This window comes from Syngnathus floridae, chromosome 6, assembly GCF_059516105.1.
Source record: "Syngnathus floridae isolate MCC-2025c chromosome 6, RoL_Sflo_1.0, whole genome shotgun sequence".
Classification (NCBI taxonomy): domain Eukaryota; kingdom Metazoa; phylum Chordata; class Actinopteri; order Syngnathiformes; family Syngnathidae; genus Syngnathus; species Syngnathus floridae.
Genome location: NC_142418.1, coordinates 4,771,359 through 4,792,261, shown reverse-complemented (window position 1 = coordinate 4,792,261; position 20,903 = coordinate 4,771,359). Strand labels below are relative to the sequence as shown.

At 44.8% G+C, this 20,903-nt stretch overlaps 2 protein-coding genes across 3 annotated transcripts; both read right to left on the bottom strand.

Annotated features, from left to right (window-relative positions):
• Window positions 1-1,098: 1,098 nt before the first annotated feature.
• LOC148395982 (histone H3-like centromeric protein A) lies at window positions 1,099-6,941 on the bottom strand. Of its 2 annotated transcripts, none has more exons than XM_088379492.1 (5): window positions 6,726-6,941; window positions 2,562-2,773; window positions 2,356-2,498; window positions 2,198-2,272; window positions 1,099-1,739 (listed from the first exon to the last, which is right to left on the bottom strand). In XM_088379492.1, exons 2-5 carry the CDS (start codon window positions 2,767-2,769, stop codon window positions 1,614-1,616), a joined length of 552 nt encoding a protein of 183 aa, XP_088235618.1. In that variant the 5' UTR covers window positions 2,770-2,773; window positions 6,726-6,941; the 3' UTR covers window positions 1,099-1,613. The 2 variants fall into 2 exon arrangements, with proteins under 2 accessions (XP_088235618.1, XP_088235619.1); XM_088379493.1 differs by lacking the exon at window positions 6,726-6,941 and adding an exon at window positions 6,555-6,708.
• Window positions 6,765-11,144, bottom strand: LOC148395981 (protein CFDP2-like). Its single transcript, XM_088378400.1, has 2 exons — window positions 10,395-11,144; window positions 6,765-6,794 (listed from the first exon to the last, which is right to left on the bottom strand). The coding sequence occupies exons 1-2, from the start codon at window positions 11,142-11,144 to the stop codon at window positions 6,765-6,767; spliced, it is 780 nt and encodes a 259-aa protein (XP_088234526.1).
• Window positions 11,145-20,903: the final 9,759 nt, after the last annotated feature.

Here is a 20,903-nt window from a genome sequence, read left to right as displayed (position 1 = left end):
CGGCAGTGCAGTAGAGTCTGTGAAAAGCACAAAGTTCCTGGGAGTGCACATCACTGATGACCTCTCATGGACTACCAACATCACTGCGCTGGTCAAGAAGGCGCAGACACGACTCCACTTCCTGAGAAGGATGAGAAGAGCCGACCTCCCCACCTCTGCACTCACCACCTTCTACAGAGGTGCTATTGAGAGCATCCTGACCAGCAACGTCTCTGTTTGGCATGGCAGCTGCCTAGCTGCAGACAAAAAGGCGCTGCACAGGGTGGTGAGGACAGCAGAAAAAATCATCAGGTCACCCCTTCCAGCCATTCAGGAACTGTACACCTCACACTGTTCCAACAGGGCAATGAACATCATCAAAGACACTACTCATCCGGCACACAGACTGTTCTCCCTTCTACCATCAGGGAAGCGGTACCGCAACCTGCGGTCCCACACAAGCAGACTGAGTAACAGCTTCTTTCCTCAAGCCATCAGACTCATGAACACACTGAGGAAAACCACTTGAACATTCCAAAGTCACCATGCCACTTGGCACTTCACTCTTGCACCTTATATACAGATCTACACTTTTTCACTTTACTTCTATGACCACTGATTGTACTTCTGCTGCTGTGTATGTATGTGTGTGTGTGTGTGTGTGTGCGCGTGTGTGTGTGTGTGAATGTGAGAGAGAGTATTTTATTGAGTAAGTTAGCTGTGTGTGTTTGTGTGTTGTGTGTGTGAGAAAGAAAGAGATTTATGTCAATGTCTTATTTAAATGTTTTTAGTTAAACTGCACATTGGAGACTGGTCAAACGCGATTTCAAACTTCTGTGCTTACCCTGTTACATAGAATTTTTGACAATAAAGTAAACTTGAACTAACCCATCCCCGAAGGGAGCAGGAGTGGTGGCATGCCCTGGAATCATTTGGTGATCTAGGCCCCCAATTCCAACCCTTAATGCCAAGAAGGGAGGCAATGGGTCCCATTTTTATAGTCTTTGGTATGACCCGGCCGGGGTTTGTACCCTCAACCTAACAGTCTCAGGGCGGACACTCTACCACTAGGCCACTGAGCTGTCTTACTCAGGTAAGCTCTCAATAGAACCAAAAATATTTATTTTTTAGAAATATTTTTAATGAAAAAACTTTGTCTTACGATGAACACACGTCACATAACTTTATATACAGAACAAACACTGCACTACAGATAAAACACAAACACTGCAAACAGTAATTGAAGAGGATTTCTACTATACAGGTTGGGTTGAGTCGAGTGGTGACCGTGAAACGTTTGAGTCACCAAGGGGCTATCATCTTAATCAGAAATATTGCCCGCGGGTACATCAGGCCAGCTGGATGTCCCGAGGAAAAATGGTGACGCGCGTGGATGACACTGGTTAGTGAAGCTTAGCACTCACATAATTGGCTGCCTGGTGAGGAAGTGGGCGGGGCCAAGAAATTATCCACTCTTGTCACATAACTTTAGATATAAAACACAAACACTTCACTATATATAAAACACAAACACTGCAAGCAACAGTAAATTAAGTCGATTTCTACTATAAAGGTTGGGTTGTGTCGAGTGGTCACTGTGAAACGTTTGAGTCACCACGCGGCTATCATCTTAATCAGAAATCTTGGCCGCGGATCCGTCGGGCCAGCTGGAGGTCGCGGGGAAAAATGGTGACCCGCTTGGCGTGGATGGCGCACAGGTTGGCATCAGAGAACAGCAACACCAATAAGGCCTCAGCCGCCTGTAAAGATCCCAACAAGTCGTCAATGTGTAACCCGACCCGAGTGTCCCACTGCGTGCGGCGTCGGCAAGGGCAGCGCAGTATTTTGGGTTGCAGTGAGTTGGCAGGCGGAAGTGGGGCATCACCGATTGTCACTTGCGTACACGATAGAGTTGGTCAGGGATCGTTCAATGTCCCAAATGTTCACCTAACCATCACCAACTTTTTTGGGAAGTTCTTGTTGTCGCAATAAAATTTTGAACATGTTAAAAACTCCCTGTTCAAAATTTCCCCCGCGAGAAGAAAAGTACAGGTGAACATTTGCCAAACGTTTGGTCACTGTTTGTCAAACGTTTGCGACCTTCAACAAACCATAACGAATATGCAGTAATCACTCCATTTGAAAACAGTCGCAATTCTTCATCGCTCAGTAGGATAGAGACTTTAGTATGACATTTGGACCTCCCCGGCGACTTTACCTCCTGAAGCGCCATCAGAGCGAAGACCTGCCATCTGAGGGCACTTCTGCCATAAGACTGGCACACCTCACGGACCTAGGTGTGTGGGAGGGTGGCTACATGTCAAGGCAATGATCTAACATGCTTACGGGCTAACGTGTGAGCTGGTAACACCTTACCAGGCGAGAGAAGGGCGCTTTCCTAATGAGGAGCTCTGTGCTCTTTTGGAACTTGCGGATCTCCATTAGGGCCTTGGTCCCTGGCCGGTACCTTCGCCTCCTGGGCGGCGTGGGCAACGGGGGCGGAAGCGCAGGCGGCTGCGCTGGAAATACAAAAACCTTTAGGAACGTGTCATCAAAATGGGACAACGGCGCAGTGAGCTCACCATTCCCAGATGGGCCCGGCTGCGGTGACTGCAGCGGGCGGCGCCCTCTGGGGGATGCCCGCTGCGGTGACTGCGGCGGGCGGCGCCTTCTGGGGGATGCCGCAGAGGATGTGCGTTGCACGCGGGGGGATGGCCCAGGCAGTGGCTGCGGAGGACGGCGGCGTGGATTGCCGCCTTTTCTTCGGCTGGACGAGGAGTTGTGGCGCATGATGCTGACCACAAACAGGACAACAAATCATCTTATGGTCATGTCGTACATGGGTGACTACAGCATACATATGTACATGAAAGACACGCAACAACACTCAACAAGGAGCTAACAAGCAATAGCATGTCCACTTTACAAATGCTACAATTAATCGAGTCATCAACAACTAATCGCTAATGAAACTAATTGAACTACTTCGATCACTAATGAATTCTTTAGACTAGAGACTAGTTCAAATTCAACTTGTCCAAAGCCTCAATAGGATTCAAGATGAACAGTGGCCTGAAGACCACGAGGGTACAACATTACATGACAAAATATTGAAGCCGTTTGTTCTGCTCTACACCGGACAGTACGCCCTATTGGACCGCGGGTTTTCTGGTATTGCATTTACAGACCACCATGTGTATTTGCCTGTCCGAGCAGGAGGAAAACCCACTCTCTGCGAGTTCATGTTCAGTCGCTGTTGTGCTTCGGCTGGCACTCACGTTGTTGCAACTGTAGCTGGGTAAAATTGCATCCAATGCCAGGACTGTGCATTACTGATTGGCTTCTTATCACTTGTTATTGTTAGTTAAAAAGATCACTTTTAATTGTCGCCAGTCACAAGTTACGTTTGAGAAGCTCAGATGCAATTTAAAACTTTTACTGCTCCCTATTATAGAAGAGATCAGAATCATACCCCTCAACCAGTGTTAGTCACTCTAATAACCATTGCTTTAAATGCTTATTTTTTCCAGGGGAGGACTATTCATAGTCCTGGTCTCATGAAATGAAAATGAAAAACATATATTCAAAATGCAAAAAGGTTGCGTCATAAAAGAACTCCGGACATCACGTGACTGATCCCATTTATTTTCGTTTATGCACACATCTTAACTGCATAGTCGCGGCAGTTAAAATAAATAAAAAAAATAAAAAATTGCAGCACTAGATACAATAGTAATATTTAAATTAAATGCATAGTCGCGGCAGTTAAAATGAATAAAATAATTGTAGAACTACATACAACAGTAATATTTACAAAATAAAAACGTCTTGGACAAAATGCATCATAATTAGCTGTTTAAAGGTAATACATACTGCCCTATGCATCGTGGGCAATGTAGGCTGACTAGAAAGCTTCAAAATGCAAACTTACTAGAGAACGTGTAAGCTAAAAAGACATTTTACGCTGAAGGAATGGGGTCAAAATACAAAAAGTCCTGCCTAGCTACAAAAACAGATATGCTCAAACCGCATTGAATAAAGTATATAAGCAGACAAGTATATTCACATATTAAATCAATAAAAGAAACATTTTAAGCATATAATTATACCTACACACCAAATCAATAAAGAAGACATAACTAGACGTTTTTGATAAGTGGTAATGAGAAAGGTTTTTATAACTTTATGATCTGATATATATTTCTGAGCACTTTGAAATAACAAATGTTTTTTGATATATTGCCTGAATAGCTTAATGACCCTTAAGGAACTGTTTAATGCATTACTGATGATTTTCTAAATCAAGGACACTGCCAAAGTCGTCTAAAAATGTTCAATACCTGATTGTATCTTATGTTTTGACTAATGCTAGACGCCAGTTTTCGATTACTACTGAACGTTCTGGACAGAGGGAAATATTTTGCCTAACAAAGAAAAGATATGGTTGAAAGCATGATTAAAAGAATATGATGACGTAAGCAAGTACATGGAGTATCAAAAGAACAAACAAACAAACAAACAAACAAAAACATGGTAAGTGGTGAGTACAAACTTTATAGTCAGGGAACATCAATAAATTGATGATGTCACAGCCAAAAACACACATAATTCCGTACAAAATGACAAAATTGAAAGAATGATGAATGGATGAGGTGCGACAGTGTATGTGCAAGAATGGAGGAGAATGTTTACAGGAAGGTCATTTGGAGATAAAACCAGCAGAGGTGCCAGAGGGAGAACGCCAGGAGGAAAACAGCCACGGTGATTGCCAAGGCCGAAAGATGGGATGAAAAACAACAGCCCCCACACACATCGAATCGCCCATAATCAGCACCCAACCACACGGAACCAGCTCTCACCGAACCAGCACCCACTCCCATGGAATCAAACTCTGCTGCGAACTTGCCCCACCCCAAAGACTCATCACCCATTAAACTCGGCCCACAATGTGCAACTGAATACAAGCTGACCAAAGAACCTTGAACGTTGCCTTTTCTGAATGGAGACTTTCCGCTCTTGAAAGGCCCAGCGCTGTATTGTACTTTCCTGAAAACAGAGCTTTCTGAACAAGAATTGTGATTGAACTCAACCAACCTGTGTAAGTCTAATTTCTTCTTCAGTGTCTTAGCATTTTCCTAAATCTGAAGAAATCAAACGAGCACGCAGTGCGTAAATTGGATAACAGGTGATTGGCAATGGCTTTTGCCGTGAGGCGCAGATAGCGCGCTCCCTAAGTTGTGGACAAAATCCAACAACGCGCATGTGACAGTCACATTTTGACCTCACAGTGTAATTTCTTTATTGGTCACAAGCAAATTGATTAAAAAGATGAGTAAAAAATGTTGGAACATGATATTGGTGGTCACATCTTACAGTTTACATGTTGACATAATGCAAATGTACACTGGTTGCACCAGTTTTTTTTTAATCTCACTATTTCACTTGTGAAGTTCAAAATTGCTCACTCGTTCACTAGTAAGGTATATGTCCACTAGTACCATTAGTTGGGATCTTCCCAGCCTCACTAGCTGACTTGTGAGGTTCAAAATGTTAAATAATGAACTAGTAAAAGCAAAGGGATTTTTTTTTTCTGGCTCACTAGGTCTGACTAGTGAGTCAAAATGCCTTTCACTCGTTCACTATCTGCGTCACCAGTAAACTAGTCACTCTGGACTGAACTAGTTCACTAGAAAGAAAACGTGTTTCAATAGTTAACAAGTGAGGTTAAAATTACACCAGCTCGTGGACGTGTTTACTAAGGTAACATTTTGAGCCTCACTAGTTAGCTTGTAAGGTCAAAATAGATGGTGAGTAGCAAAGTGGTCTGTGCATTCACGAGTAAACATGTAACCCATAATTTGGTAAAGTCGGCATTCACTAGTTCTATTAGGGACATTTTTTACCTCACTCGTAGAACTGGTTAAGTGAAAAAGTCGCACTAGTGCACTTGTGGATATTTGGGGCATAACTAGTCAACCAGTATTTTTCTACAAGTTGGATATCAAGGCTTCAATGGGCTTGCAGTAGTTAACTTGTCAGTGTTTTATTTATCATTAGTTAACTGGTGGGCATTTCAGTTCCTATTAGTTAACTTCTGCAGAAAATCATAGGTCACTAGTTAACATATTGGAATAACTCACGTTTGACTAATTTACATGCTGCTGAAAATGAGTGACTGGTTCGAGTTTCTGTGCAACTTGTAAGACAAAGTGCGTAACTCGTGTGGCTCAATGTCCGACTAATGTTGAGAAAGCCCGACCTAGTGAAAAACACTGTCTAATATCAAGGATATGGAATAAATTATAAATTTGCTTGCCATACATAACAGCCCCCACAGTAGAATCTGGTGCCACCCCCAGGTAAAATTGCCTTGCAGTGAGGTGACATTGCAGTAAAAACATTGCAGCGACATGCTGAATAGAATGTTGTTGCAGCCGTCTGAAAAACTGTTTGGGACGAGGCAAAAGTGTAATTTTCCGTCTGTAGAGTTTTGAGTCGTAAGTCGGAAAGCAGGCAGAAACGTCATGTGACATACGACAGTATCCTCGTCGTCTCACATACTCGCACATACTTACACATTTGTTTGCCTTTCAGTTCAGTGCGCGTGTCTTCTTTTTATTCACTTGGTTATTTGCTGTTCAAATTTCACAAGTCAGGAGGTGGCGATGTGTTGTGACGTCGTTATACCGTCTGCTACCACGTGAGCTTTGCAAAAAAAAAGTTAACTTTGCGTTATTTCAACTTACCTTTTTCGTCCTTTGAACTCGTGTCGTCGCTGTGGCTCTTCAACTTGCCAGGGTGTGCACGGGGAAGGTCTGAGAAAAGTGGCAAAAAGCAACTTTAAAAGCAGCCCAATCGAGTAGAAAACCAGTCCAAATTCAAATGTCGCATCCCTCAGCCTTCGACCAATCCGCGTGCAGCGTCAGTGCTACTCAGGGGGGCGGGCTAAGTGATGGCGTGAGTGTCGGGGAGTGCTTGAAAACCTGACCGTCGCCACTCAACGGGGTGGCATCAAAAGTGACTCAGCCTCCAAGAGAAATTCATAGATATGGAAATCATCATGCAATGACAAAAAGAAAATATTAAAAAGCAAGGGCGTAGGTTTATACAAGGATGGTAGGGACAGATCACAACCACTTTTTGGGGAATACAAAATAGTCTTTACCAAAATAAAAAAGTAAATATTAATATTTACTATTTTATTTTAATACAGCGAAAATCTACATTTATTAATGTAATATTTCAGTATATTACACAGTGGTAGCATTAATTTAAAAACTATTTTGAAGTAGTTGTTTTAATGAGAGATTCTGAGATTTATTCGAAGCTATGACGATAACGACAGATGTATGGAAGTAGATTGGGGTCAAACGTTTTGTACTTGACAAAACAACTTCGTACTTGGAAAAAATAAAACTTTAACCTGAAAATTCACATGCTGAGCTTAAAACTTGAAAAATAAAACAATGTATTGAAGGACTGGGGTCGAAATACAAAAAGTCCTGCCTAGCTACAAAAACAGATATGCTCAAACCTCATTGAATTAAGTACATAAGCAGACAAGTATATTCACATATTAAATCAATAAAAGCATATAATTATACCTGCACACCAAACCAATAAAGAAGACATAACTATCCATCCATCCATCCATCCATTTTCTGTACCGGTTTATCCCCACAGGGGGCACAGGCGTGCTGGAGCCTATCCCAGCTGTCATCGGGCATTAGACGGGGGACACCCTGAACTGGTTGCCAGCCAATCGCAGGGCACACAGAGACGAACCACCACCCGCACTCGCACTCACACCTAGAGGCAATTTGGAGCGCTCACTCGGCCTATAACGACAGATGTATGGAGTTACGACGCTGCTAGTAAAGTTGCATTGAAATTGTTTTTGTGCCAGTTGTATCATTTTACTTTACTGTATTTATTCGCCACACCTTAAAGGCCCGTAGGCCCTAAAAAATAAATTTCCAACAATAAGAAAACTGGATTAAAATCAAGGCAGAATATCCCGAGATCGCCACAAAAGCAATGAAAACCATGCTTCCCTTTCGAACATCGTATCTTTGTGAAGCGGGATTTTCTGTGGTTACAGTAACCAAAACATCATCATCATCATCATCATCATCGGTTTAAAGTCCGTTTTCCAGGCGCCGCTGGGTTGGACTGGGTTCTTGATATGGCTTTCTTCCACCGGGAACGGTCCATGGCCATCTCGTGGTTGATGCCGAGTGCCTTCATGTCGGCTGACACGGTCGTCTGCCAGGTCTTTTTAGGTCGGCCACTGGGTCTTGTTCCCTCTACGTTATACGACATAACTTTCTTCACCCAGTCGTTCTCGTCCTTCCTCGCTACATGTCCGTACCATCGCAGTCTGCCTCTCCTCATCACATTCACTATGGCCTCCACTCCCATCTTCTTTCTCAGCTCTGCACTGGTTTTTTTCTCCCTCATTGACACACCACACATCCATCTGATCATCCTCATTTCTGCTCTGTTTAGATTTTCTTCGTGGTCTGTTTTCAGGGCCCATGCCTCACTTCCGTACGCTATACTACTTCTGACGCAGGCTGAGTACACTTGGCCTATCATCTTCAGGGATGGGGCCTTAGATGTTAAGAAGGGCATGAGTTCCCTGAATTTCTTCCACCCGCTTCTCACCCTTGTGGTCACTGCTAGGTCCACCCCCCCCCACCAGCGTTAAGCATGTCTCCAAGGTAGCAGAAGCTGTCCACCACCTCGTACATCTCCCCACTATGACCCCCTCTTGCTCAGCTGGGTCTGCTTGGGCGACTTCTCCCCTGCACCGCTTGCATTTGAAGGTCTCACTTGCAGCTAGTAGGCTGCCTTTTACTCCGCTGCATCTCCGGTGTACCCATCTCTGACAACCCTTGCACCGGATAGAGTTAGCTTGCACCCCCTTCCCGCAAACTCCACATGGCCACGCTCCTGATTGTGGTACCACTCCCAGGCAGGCCAGCACCACCGACCATGACCTTTGATTTTGTCCCATTCACCTTCGTTCCTTTCACTTCCAGGCAGGTCTTCCAGGCTGTCAGCTTCCTAGCTAGGTCTTCTCGACTGTGAGCCATCAACACCAGGTCATCCGCATAGAGCAGCTCCCATGGTAGTCCACCCCTCACTTCCCTCGATACCACATCCATCACGATAGCAAACAATAATGAGCTGAGCACCGATCCCTGGTGCATCCCTACCCTTACTTCAAATCCATTACTGTCGCCAACTCCTGTTCTAACAGCTGTGCATGCTCTGCAGTAGAGAGTCATTACAGCCTTAACCAGTCCCTCTTCCACGCCCAACTTCCTTAGGGCCCATCTCACCACCTCCCTTGGCACCCTGTCGAATGCTTTTTCCAGGTCAACAAAAGCGAAGTACAACCTCTTCCTCTTCTCCTGGTGTTTCTCCTGCATCTGTCGGATGACAAAAATTGCATCTGTTGTACCTTTACCAGGCATGAAGCCATACTGTATCTTGTCCACCTCTAACCGTGACCTCACCCTCCTTTCCAACACCCTCTCTAACAACTTCATTCCATGCTCCAGCAGCTTTATGGCCCTGTATGACCCGCATGCGAGTGGGTCCCCCTTCCCTTTGAATAGCGGCACCAGGACGCTTCTTGTCCAGTCCTCCGGAATGTGCCCCTCACCGATGACACTGTTACACAGGTCAGTCATCCACTGCACACCGACGTCTCCCGCTGCCTTTAGCATCTCTGCCACCATTCCAGATGGTCCAGCTGCCTTTCCATCCTTCATGGCCTTCATGGCTTTCCCCACTTCTGTTCGCGTGATCAGGCCACATTCACCTTCCACTTCGTCGCATCCCACCTCTCCATCCCAGTCATTCTCCACATTCAGCAGCTTCTCCATGTGCCTTCGCCATACTTCCTTCACTCCTCTGTTGTCTGTCACGATGTTGCCATCCTCATCCTTTAGACAGTTTGCACCGGTCACATCACGCCTCTCCTTAACCATTTGCTTTGCTATCTTGAAGAAGCTCTTTCGTCCTCTCTCACTCTCCAATTCACTTGCAAATTCTTTCCTCTTGGTCTCTTGGGCCTCCCACACTACTGTCCGTGACGCCCTCCTTGCCTCTACGTACCGCGCTCGGTCTGCCTCCCTTTTAGATTTCTTCCATACTTTATGGCACCTCCTTTTCTCATTCACCGCTCTTTCGACGCTGTCATTCCACCACCATGTCTCTCTTTGTCTTGTTTTACCCTTTGACCAGCCGCACACCTCCTCTGTAGCTTCAAGCAGAGCCTTCTTCATTGCCTGCCACTTGCCATCCACACCACCCGACTCCATCATCTCCTCCACTTCTTCTGCTATATGCTCAATCTTCTCCCTAAACTCGTTTTTACTCCCTGCGCTATGTAACTTCCACACCTTCAACTTGGGAGGATGCTTCTTAGCCCCCACCTTCTTGATTCGCAGAGTTAGGTCTCCGATGACTAGGCGATGCTGAGACACACACTCTTCTCCGGGGATTGCCTTGGCATCCCTGACCAGGACGCAGTCCTCCTTTCTGACCATGATGTAATCTATTGTGCTCTTGTAGCCACCCGAACTGTATGTTACTAATTTGGCTTCGTCCTTCTTGAAAAGCGTGTTGCACAGCACCAGTTCCAGTGTGTCGCCGAACTCTAGGATCCTCTCTCCTTCTGCGTTCCACATGCCATACCCCTGTCCCCCATGTACCCCCTCAAAGCCATCTGACTCCCTCCCCACGTGTCCATTCAGATCACCTCCCAGAATTATGACCTCATTCTGGGGGATCCCTGACAGCACCATGATGGCCTTGTCCCAGAACGCATCCTTCTCGTCCTGACTTCTGCCAACTTGAGGGGTATAGATTGAAATTACGTTTGTCAGGCGCTTCCCAACGATCAACTTCACAAAGATGATCCGCTCATTTACCCTGCTAATGCTTAGCACTTGATCTATCCACTTTTCAGCGATAAGTACTCCAACACCACCAGTCCCTTCATTGCAGCCTTGCCAGAAGAACTTGTACCTTCTGCCGATTGCACCCAGCATCCTTGCACTTCCACCCTTCCATCGCGACTCCTGGACACAGCAGACATCCACCCTTCTCCTATGTAGAGCCTCAATCACCTCCCTGGATTGGTGCGACATGCTGCCGATGTTCCATGTAGCCACCCTAACACGTGCCTCCTGCCCCTCTCTATTCCGGTTCAGGCCTCCCCGCAGTCCATCGGGCTGAGAGCCGTCATATCCACCAGCGGTTTGGCCTCCTTTTCCATCATTCTTTTTGTCGTAGGCTGATGAAAATGCCCACGGGGTACTTAAGGCTGTACCCCGCCTCTTCTGTGTTTGTCTAGCCATACTGAGAATATTTTTAGAGCAAAACTTTTTACAGTCGGATGCCCTTCCTGACACCAACCCAAGGGGAAATAGATTTTCTGTAGGGGTTGACTCCCTTCACCCATTCCTCTCCCGAGGAGCCCACTGGGCAGTGGTACTATTTAACCCATAGTTGGGGGCTCGTTCGTGGGCACCAGGGCGTGTCCACACACCGGTGGGCCTGCGTGCCGCACGTCTAGGGGCCAGACCTCCTCCGAGTCCCTTGTAGTTTTGCCTGGGTCCGTGTTGTACCCCGTTACCATGTGTCGCCGCGTGGAGGCACTACATAGGGCTTGCTGTTAGAGAGGCCATGTACTGGCAGGGAGAGACTTACGCACTCGGCTCTCCCGTTCGCATACTGCTAGCCAGCGGTGAGGGTTGACAGTGAGAAGTGACATGCACTGGGCACTCCACCAACACACTAGACGCATCACAACAACCCGACTTGGTCTTATGAAGTCAGACACATGGTAACCAAAACAAAGCTACGGAAGTAATGGTGAGTTTTATTTTTATGTGCTTCGTATTTGTTTTCATGCCAGTCGTATCATTGTATTTAATTGTATTTATATATTTTTTATAAATGTATCGATTATTTATATAAATGTATTATTTATTTATATAAATGTATTATTTATTTATTTATTTATTTATTTATTTATTTATTTATTTATTTATTTATTTATTTATTTATATAAAGGCCGGTCCGCGAAAATATTTCTGACACGTGACCGGTCCGTGGCGCAAAAAAGGTTGGGGACCACTGACCCTGATAATCCCCTAGAGGGAGAACACTTTCGCCCTGTTTTACCGTGTACACGAGGCTGTCTGTGTCGGTGTAAAGAACTCTCCCCTGTAAAATTTCTTGTTGTGAAACACGCTGCAGCCACATTTGATGTTTTTGATACGGGTATCTCATTGTTTATGTTGAAACAATACTGTACAATCAAACGCTTTTCGCCAATGAAGTGGAAGAATTTCACATCGTACAGACCTGAAAACAGAAGTTCAAAAAATTCCTCAGATTTTGTCACAATTTTTGTGTTTGTCATGTTCTCAAGCTGCGCGAGTTTCCCCCATAGATTGTTGAGACAGAGTTTTAAAACTTGTCTTTTTCCCTGGTTTACAGCAATTTTGGAAGGTTCTAGTTGGATACCCTGATGAATTGCATACCCTTCTATGTATCTTTCTCTATCAGCCTGATTGACCACATGAGCCGGATAACCTGAAGATTCCTCTTTACCTTTTAGAAATGTTCGCATGTAATCAGGGAAAATTGTGTCGCTCGCTCTTGTGTAATGCCATACTTCTGTAATATCTGCAACCGTGTAGCCGAGGTCAAGTGCCTTAACAAATTCAGGGGTTGTCCAAACACCTGTTAACGATCTTTGATCATCATTATGTGCACACGCTGTCTGCTGGTTGTTACGCTCAGCGCATGTACGGCACAGTGTGAAGACGAGTCTACCTTTAGCTGTTTTGAAGGGTAAAACAGGAAAATACAAACCACAGGGTGGGTTGACTGTGGCGCTGATGAAACCGAAATACGACTTGGGGTCTTTAAAATCACCGTGGCTAATCGTTGGATGACCAATGGGGTAGATGCCTGTACTATTGATGAAAGGGTATAATGACGTCACATCAACATACAACACACGTTCGTCAGGTCCTGCTGTGTATCTTAAAATGAATGCGTTTGTTCGACCCCCAAAGACCCCTTGGCTTGAGCGCTGTAGGAAATTTGGCTTTTTTCAGGAATTCCTTCACCTCTATGTTAGCCTTTTTCATTTGCAACCATTCGTGCTCCCACACAATTACAAGGTGCACATCCTGTTTAAGCTGTCGTTCCTGAATTTTCTTTTGGGTGTTATCAAACCTCTCCTGAAAGGGGCGTTTTGTTGTCTGACATATTTTAGAGAGGTTGTAGCATTCTGCGCAGCCGTGGTGATAACAACCAAAATACTCAAACACTATTTTTACACCCCCAATTTCAGTATATCTATATATCTACAGTGTAGTTATCTATCTTGATCTCATCCCCGTTCAATGCATGCCTAATGGGAATATTTTGGCTATGCATGATCCATTGCAGGTATTGAATAGCGTCATGCGAAAAAAGCTTTGGACTGATGCATATAGTTGTCTGAAGGTGTAATGGCTAATGTTTGAGGGGTTAGGAAATTAGCGCGAAAAACTTTCATACACGCAGAGGCTATTGTCAGAGCATTGAATGGGTCTGTTCCAGTGGCCTCAAAAAACTCACGCCTGAATTTCTCACACCCTTGCATTAACAGGTCAACGTCATTCTCACAGTAGGCTATCGCCTGTTTAGCAAAATTGAACACACCGCTAGCTTCTTTGGCATACCATTCATCGAACTTAGCTCGTTGAGAGGGTGACATTCGTTCGATATCGTAATACGCAGGGTCAGTGTGACACCCCACGTAGTTTAGATGTTCTAAAGAGCTGAATTTGTGTGGAAAATAACCCTTTGATTTATCTTCAAACCCTAGGGCCTTAGGCGTCACACTTAGAGGCATCGTCAGGAATGAGAGCGAGTCTATGAATTGTGATTTTGTGTCTAAATCGACAAATGACAGAACTTTACTTGCCTGCATCAGAAGGTTAAGTTTGATACCTAGTTCAAGCATTCTCCTTATCAAGATGTATGAATCAAAACCTCTCGCATTATGTGCAACAAATGTTGTTTGTTTAAACTGTGGGTTTCGAAAAAATCTGAGAAATTCATCAACACAATCTGTGCCAAACCACTGTTTAGTGGTACATTTTTGCAAGGTGGTTGAGGCTTGATGGGATGAATGTAGCACATGTGGGGGTTCAGCAAGGCATCATCTTGATTTAAGATTTCATCATACACTGCGCATTTTTTAACAGGGCAACGATGCTTAGCACCGGTACCATCAGCTTTCACATAATATTGCAGACCACATTGCAAGCATTTTTTGTATGAAGTGCAGTTGCTCACACGATTCGTCGCTCGAAACTCTTTATGTTTGGCAAAGTATTCCTCATTACGGCAAGTTGTGTTACAATCGGGGCAGATAACATGTTTAAACCACCGTTGTTTACAACGCGGATCGAGACAAATGTTACAGTGTCCTTCACAATAGTGTTGTTGCCAGTTCTCATGACCCTGTAGCAATGTCTGCAAAAGAACGCGTGACCAACGAATGCCTCTACAGCTTTCACGCCGTAGCAATGACCCTCTAGGTGTAAGACAAACAAAGTCACTTCGTCTGTTTTGGGGTAATGTGTGTCGAAAAAAGTCAAGGGGCGACAGTTGTCTTTTCAGTACATTAAAGTTATTTTCCGTTTGAGGACTTTTTCAAATTTATGGACATCCCCCAGACTCACAGTTGTTTGACAATTCAACCCCACACTCATGTAAAAGCCGTGCCTGTCGTGTGGCCTGTTTCGGTGTTAGTGTGTCATTTAGCAGATAAGTTAGTGAGAGAGCAAAGTATACATTGTTGTCTTTATTACGAGGTATGTGTAAGTGTCGTTTTTTCAACCTCAAAATTTCTTTGTTGGTACTGGTCACCAGCCTGCGACGCATTCCACCACGCAATGGAGTGACTATTTGTACAATAAGCTCTAAGCTCTCATCGGCCAAAAGCTCTGCATTTGATTGGGCGAAACGCTCAAGCACGTCTGTTACACTACCTCTGATAGAGTTTATGTCACTCGTTTGCTGGTAGACGTGAGCCCTATCATTACCACCCACTAACTCAACCTGAATCACATCACCTGGTTGTGCTCGCCTATCCACCTCTTGCATAACATCATCTATTTTATCTTCAATCAGGAGGTAAAAAGTTGCAAAATCATTGATGTTCGCTTGCGATGGTATATTTAACTGGCGCCTTACCTCGACATTATTGAAATGCGGTCTATTGACTACAACAGAACCACCGTGCTGATCGGTTATTACAGAACCGCTGTTAAGTTGGTGGGGCATGTGTTGAAACGCTGGTGTGCTGTCATCAATAACATCTATTTCATGATCAATTATAACAGAGCAGTTGTTAGGCTGAAACGCCGGTGGAATGTCATCAGTTATTACAGAACCGTTGTCACGCTGGTGTTGAAATATTGGTGTGCTGTAATCAAGAACAGCCGGCGTGAAATTGACAGGCTTAACGGTCAACTGGTCAACCAAAGGCTGCGTATTTAGATTTTTGATCATGGCTAGCAATTGAACAGGAATATCAGGACTGATACGTCCGCTGCTATCATTAGCTTGGTTATTTAATTCTGCTAGCATGTTTAGCAATTGTGACGGGATCGGTGTAGGACTCTGTCTACCTTCATTCAGACTTTGATTGTTCAGATCATCTATGACAACTTGTAAATGGGTAAGAATATCAGGACTGAGGGGGCTTTCTTCCCCCCGATACAGCATTGTTCACATTGTTGAGCAAATCTGATATTTGACTCGTAGACGCATCGGTTGATAGCAAATCAATATCGTTGTTAATGCTTAACAAATCTAGCTCAAGTGTATCACTTCTTTGGTTTGTACCCGTTTCACAAAATGGCTGCAAATCTATTTCATCAATGTTTGTTAGGAAATCTGACTCCGCTGACGAGTGGTTAGAAAGATCCATTATATTTCTTTTTTTAAAAACACAACGGAAGTAACATGGAATCGTAAAAAAACAGACCTATCTCGATTCAGCCAAATTTGTCAGGATGCGTATAACCCTAAAACATTCTTGTAATCGACTTTTGTAGATACAATTACCACTGCACTTTACTGGACGCCTCCTATTCTTATGGTGATGACTCTCGCGTGCCGGCTCAGGCCCCCTGGTGGTTGGATGGCTCGTGTTGTAGATGGCTGCCCCCCTCCTCCTCCTCCTTACTCTTTGAACCCCTCGCCCTGTGTCACGACGCTTAACTGGAAGTACCGTAATTTTTGGACTATAAGTCGCGTTTTTTTTCATAGTTTGGGTGGGGGGGCGACTCATACAGAGGAGCGACTTATATGTTTTTTCACAAATTTTCAAAATAAAAAAAATAAAAAAAGTGAAACCGCGATAAACAAACCGCGATGTAGCAAGGGATTAATGTAATTTGAATTTCAAATGACGTCAGCGGCGCGGCAGTTGTTTACATAAAGGACAAAGATTCAATCACGGGATGACGAAGATGACGAAGGGCCCCACGTATACTACCGGCATCATTAGCGGCTTTGTTTCAAAGTGACACGGAGGACAAAGAGTTTGAAGGATTTAAAGATTTGGAGTGACACAGAAGGTTTGAAAAACTATTATGGCTTTTACGCACGCCCGGTCCTACTCTACGGAGCTCTCTTTCACCTCCGTGGATGGAAGATGGGGGCCGGCGCTCGGCCGGGTGGCTGTCCGGGGACGGTGGATGGGGCTTGGACATGGCTTTTACGCACATCCGGTCCTGTTCTATGAAGCTCTCTTCCACCTCCGTGGCTGGAAGTGCCACCTCCGGGGATAGAAGTCCACGCCGCCACACGCCTGGAAGTTTGTTTTGTTAAATAAAGAGCCGTTTACCAAACCCACGTCTTTCCTTGTACTTTGTTAATGCTACAATATAGTTATATACTAGATCTGTGGAATAACGACGATGCTGACGTCAGAGCGCACGCGCGGCATTGACGAGGAATTTGATCGATGGATTTAATGATTTGGAGTGACACAGATGGTTTGATAATATTATTGCTTATGTAATAGTTATTTGATATATAATTTATAAATCGTTATATGGGCCTGTGGAATATTTTGAGGTGCAAGCGCCGTCAGCGGCGCGCACCCATTGTTGACATAAAGGACGATCAATGGATTTAATGAATTAGAGTGACACAGATGGTTTTATAAACGTGTTATTTATGTAATAGTTATTTGAATAACTCTGAATGTTACGTCAGGCCCGTTCTCAGCTCTTTGTTTCTGTTTATGTCACATTAACATACCTATCGTTTAGCCTGTTGTTGCTCGTTTATGTCTGTTCTTGGTGTTGGATTATGTCGAATAAATTTCCCCCAAAATGCGACTTATACTCCGGAGCGACTTATATATGTTTTTTTTCATGTTATTGTGCATCTTATGGCTATTGCGACCTATATTCCGGAGCGACTTTTAGTCTGAAAAATATGGTAGATATTTAAAATCAGTTAAACCATTATAATACCAAAAATAGCTAGTCAAATGATAACATAGAAAGAGAAAAGAAATAGAAGGGAATACCTCTAACTTTGTTTTTCGACTCGTGAGGGTGGTTCACGCCTTCGTATGCAGATAAAGCGTCCATCAAATCTGTGTCCGTGAATGTTTCCGGCTCCACCTCTATGTAATGACAACTTCCTGTTGGTCGGCGTGGGGCGTGAGTTGATTGGTCTCAATGGTAGCACGTGACTCTGATGCGATTGGTTCCGCTAGCTCTGATGCGATTGGCTCTGCCGCCTCTGGTACTTCAAAATGTCGTCCAGAGACATCTACTAGAGTCTGTGTTTCGAAATCAGCTTCTGTCGGCGGCTCGTTTTTTCTATTGGCTGCGGCTACGAGATCTGTTACATGCACAAAATAAATCACAAACTGATAGCATTTATATTATCTACCATAGATGAACGGCTGACTCACCGTCGTCTGATTGTGTTAGATCAATTCCACTAAAGTCATCGTCAAAGGGTGCATGAGCATCAACAAAAACGATATCTGCATGACAGTACATAAACCTTACATCATGTTTTACAAATAACCCTAGTGTATCATAATAAACCTAATGCATTATCATTATTATTATTATACAGATAAAATAGTAACATTACTTACCTTTAACCATCTCGAAACAATATTTGGCGCACTCCGACTCCGCTGATCAGAGCTCATGCGCTGGCTTGTCTTCTAAAAATGATCGATGGTCATCCGTCCCAAACTAACTTCAAACTTGGCGGAGAAAAGACCACGCCTATGGGGTCACGTGACGCGAGAACACTCTGCTATAGCTAATGATTGTGACGGCGCTTTAATGACTCGACTCTCGGAGACGACTACGACCCCGCAAACTCAAACTATTGAACGGACCCCACTAACTATTGAATGTTAAATTAGGTGCGCCACCATCCGGCTGTTATAATACAGACCCCATACATGTCGCCATCTAAGATGGCGCCAGCAAGCCAAAATGGCGCCAGCCAACCAAGATGGCGCCGCCTCGGCGGGCGCCGCCTCGGCTGGCACCATACACATTAGCATATACATTAGCATAACAATACCCCATCCAAGATGGCATCAGCCAAGATGGCGCCATCTCGACTGGCGCCATCTTGGCCCCGGCTAGACTGGCACCAAACTCATTAGCATATACATTACAACAATAGACATCAAAGGTTTGTTATATTGTGTCATGTAGACTTAAATGTGGAGTTTTATCGCCATTGATTAGCTAATTATTTAAGTAATTAATTGGATCATTATTGCCCGCTTGTTCACTACAATCCTACTCCTCTATTCTTTTACTTCACTTATCACTTATAAGATGGCGGCGCATGCACACGCAGCGGGCACTCTCTGTCCCGTTCGGTGTTTTGTGAGTGTTTACTGAGTGTTTGTCCGGCAGTTTTGTGTGTGTTCGTTTCGTGTGATACGTCGTGCTACTAGTGCGGCGGGCATGTTCTGCTCAACATCGGCGGAAGTGGGTTTTATGGCGTTCTGGACTTTGGTGCGGAGAGATTAAGGGCGCTCGGACTGCTTCGTCATGGAGCGACGCCGGACTGGCCTGCTCTTCCTCCCCCGGTTGGACTGCGTCGTGAGCTCGGACTGCTCCGTCCTGGAGCATTGTTGGGATGCGTCGCCAACGGGTCTGCGAGGCAGCGGAAGAGGGGCCAGCTCGAAGACGTCGGGCCAGGCTTGCGGCCAACCCAGCTCGCCCAGCCGTGCCTTCCATTCTCCTGGCGTACGTTCGTTCGCGGGACGACAAGATGGGTTGCGTTCGCCTGATAGGATCCACGAACCGGACAGTGCGTGCCTGCTGTGTGCTCGTGTTCGCAGTGGCCTGGTTGACTGTCATCTTTCCGGACTCTGCTGTGCATCGGGAGCGGCTAGCGTGCTATCACTCTTATATGTTCATCTTCTTGTTTTATTTTTCCTGTGTTGTTTACTTGTATGTGCGTTGTGAACTCTGTCTTGTCACCCTGGGATAGTGAGAAACGTAATTTCGATCTCTTTGTGTGTCTTGACATGCGGAGGAATTGACAATAAAGGAGACTTTGACTTTGACTTTGACTTTGACTTATCTGTTGCAGGTATGTGACGGAATGTTTGGGAGGGGGGAAAAATGTGTCATGCTCTGTGGCTCTGCCTGCGTTTTGCCTCTCTCAGCTGTAGGAGAGCTCAGATGATGACCATGCGTATATGGCCAAGGTTACAACTACATTCACATAAAAGGAGAATACCAACATTGCATATCTTAATTTACTACTGTTTGGACCCTAGATTCAAAGACCTAATGTGTCTATTCTGAGTGGAGAGGAGTGAGGTATGGTCCTCCATCAACAATTTAGTCAAGGAACAGTTGGTTGTTGCAGAGAAACGTGTGGAAGAAAATACATTAACCAAAAGTTTCTTAGGTTTTTGGGCTGCTTCATCTGAGTCTGAACAGATTGAGGACTCAGTGGAGAACATCCATCCATTTTTTGAACTGCTTAGTCCCCACAGGGGTCGCGGGTGTGCTGTCATCAGCTGTCATCGAGCAGTAGGCGGGGGACACCCTGAACCGGTTGCCAGCCAATCGCAGGGCACACAGAGACAAACAACATTTGCACTCGCACTCACACCTAGGGACAATTTGGAGTGCTCAATCGGCCTACCAAGCATGTTTTTGGGATGTGGGAGAAAACTGGAGTGCCCGGAGAAAACCCATGTGGGCCCGAGGAGAATATGTAAACGCCATACAGGAAGGGCTGGAGGTGGAATCGAACCCACACCCACCAAACTGTGAGGTGGACGTGCTACCCAGTGCGCCAGTGGAGAACAGTGTTCGTCAACATAGAGCCGAGCCCACCATCGGTGCAGAGTCCAGTCCAATGGAGTGGTTGTGCAAACATGCAGGTTCACACAGCAGGCAGGCCTGTTATGTACAGAAGTACAAACCGGATTCGGTTGAAGTTGGGAAATTGTGTAAAATGTAAATAAAAACAAAATACAATGATTTGAAAATCCTTTTCAACCTATATTCAATTGAATAAACTACAAAGACAACATATTCAATGCTCAAACTCATAAACTTTATCTTATTTTTAAAATAATAACTTAGAATTTCATGGCTGCAACATGTGCAGTAGAAGTTGGGAAAGGGCATGTTTACCACTTCGTCACATCACCTTTCCTTTTAATAACACTCAATAAACGTTTTGGAAGAGAGGAGACTAATTCTCTTAGCTTCCCGGGTGCGGCACCGCTGCTGCCCACTGCTCCCTTCGGGGATGGGTTAAATGCAGAGCCAAATTTCACCGCACCCAGTTGTGTGTGTGACAAT

Bases quoted from the DNA above. Each gene is read 5' to 3' on its own strand.
- LOC148395982 (XM_088379492.1), bottom strand. From the start codon at position 2,769: ATGCGCCACAACTCCTCGTCCAGCCGAAGAAAAGGCGGCAATCCACGC. The intron at 2,273-2,355 runs GTAAGGTGTTAC...CCACACACCTAG, and splicing joins AAGCGCCCTTCTCTCGCCTG to GTCCGTGAGGTGTGCCAGTC. The intron at 1,740-2,197 runs GTAAAGTCGCCG...GGATCTTTACAG, and splicing joins CTCTGATGGCGCTTCAGGAG to GCGGCTGAGGCCTTATTGGT.
- LOC148395981 (XM_088378400.1), bottom strand. From the start codon at position 11,144: ATGTCGCACCAATCCAGGGAGGTGATTGAGGCTCTACATAGGAGAAGG. The intron at 6,795-10,394 runs GTGTGGAAGTTA...CACTTTTCTCAG, and splicing joins AGCATCCTCCCAAGTTGAAG to ACCTTCCCCGTGCACACCCT.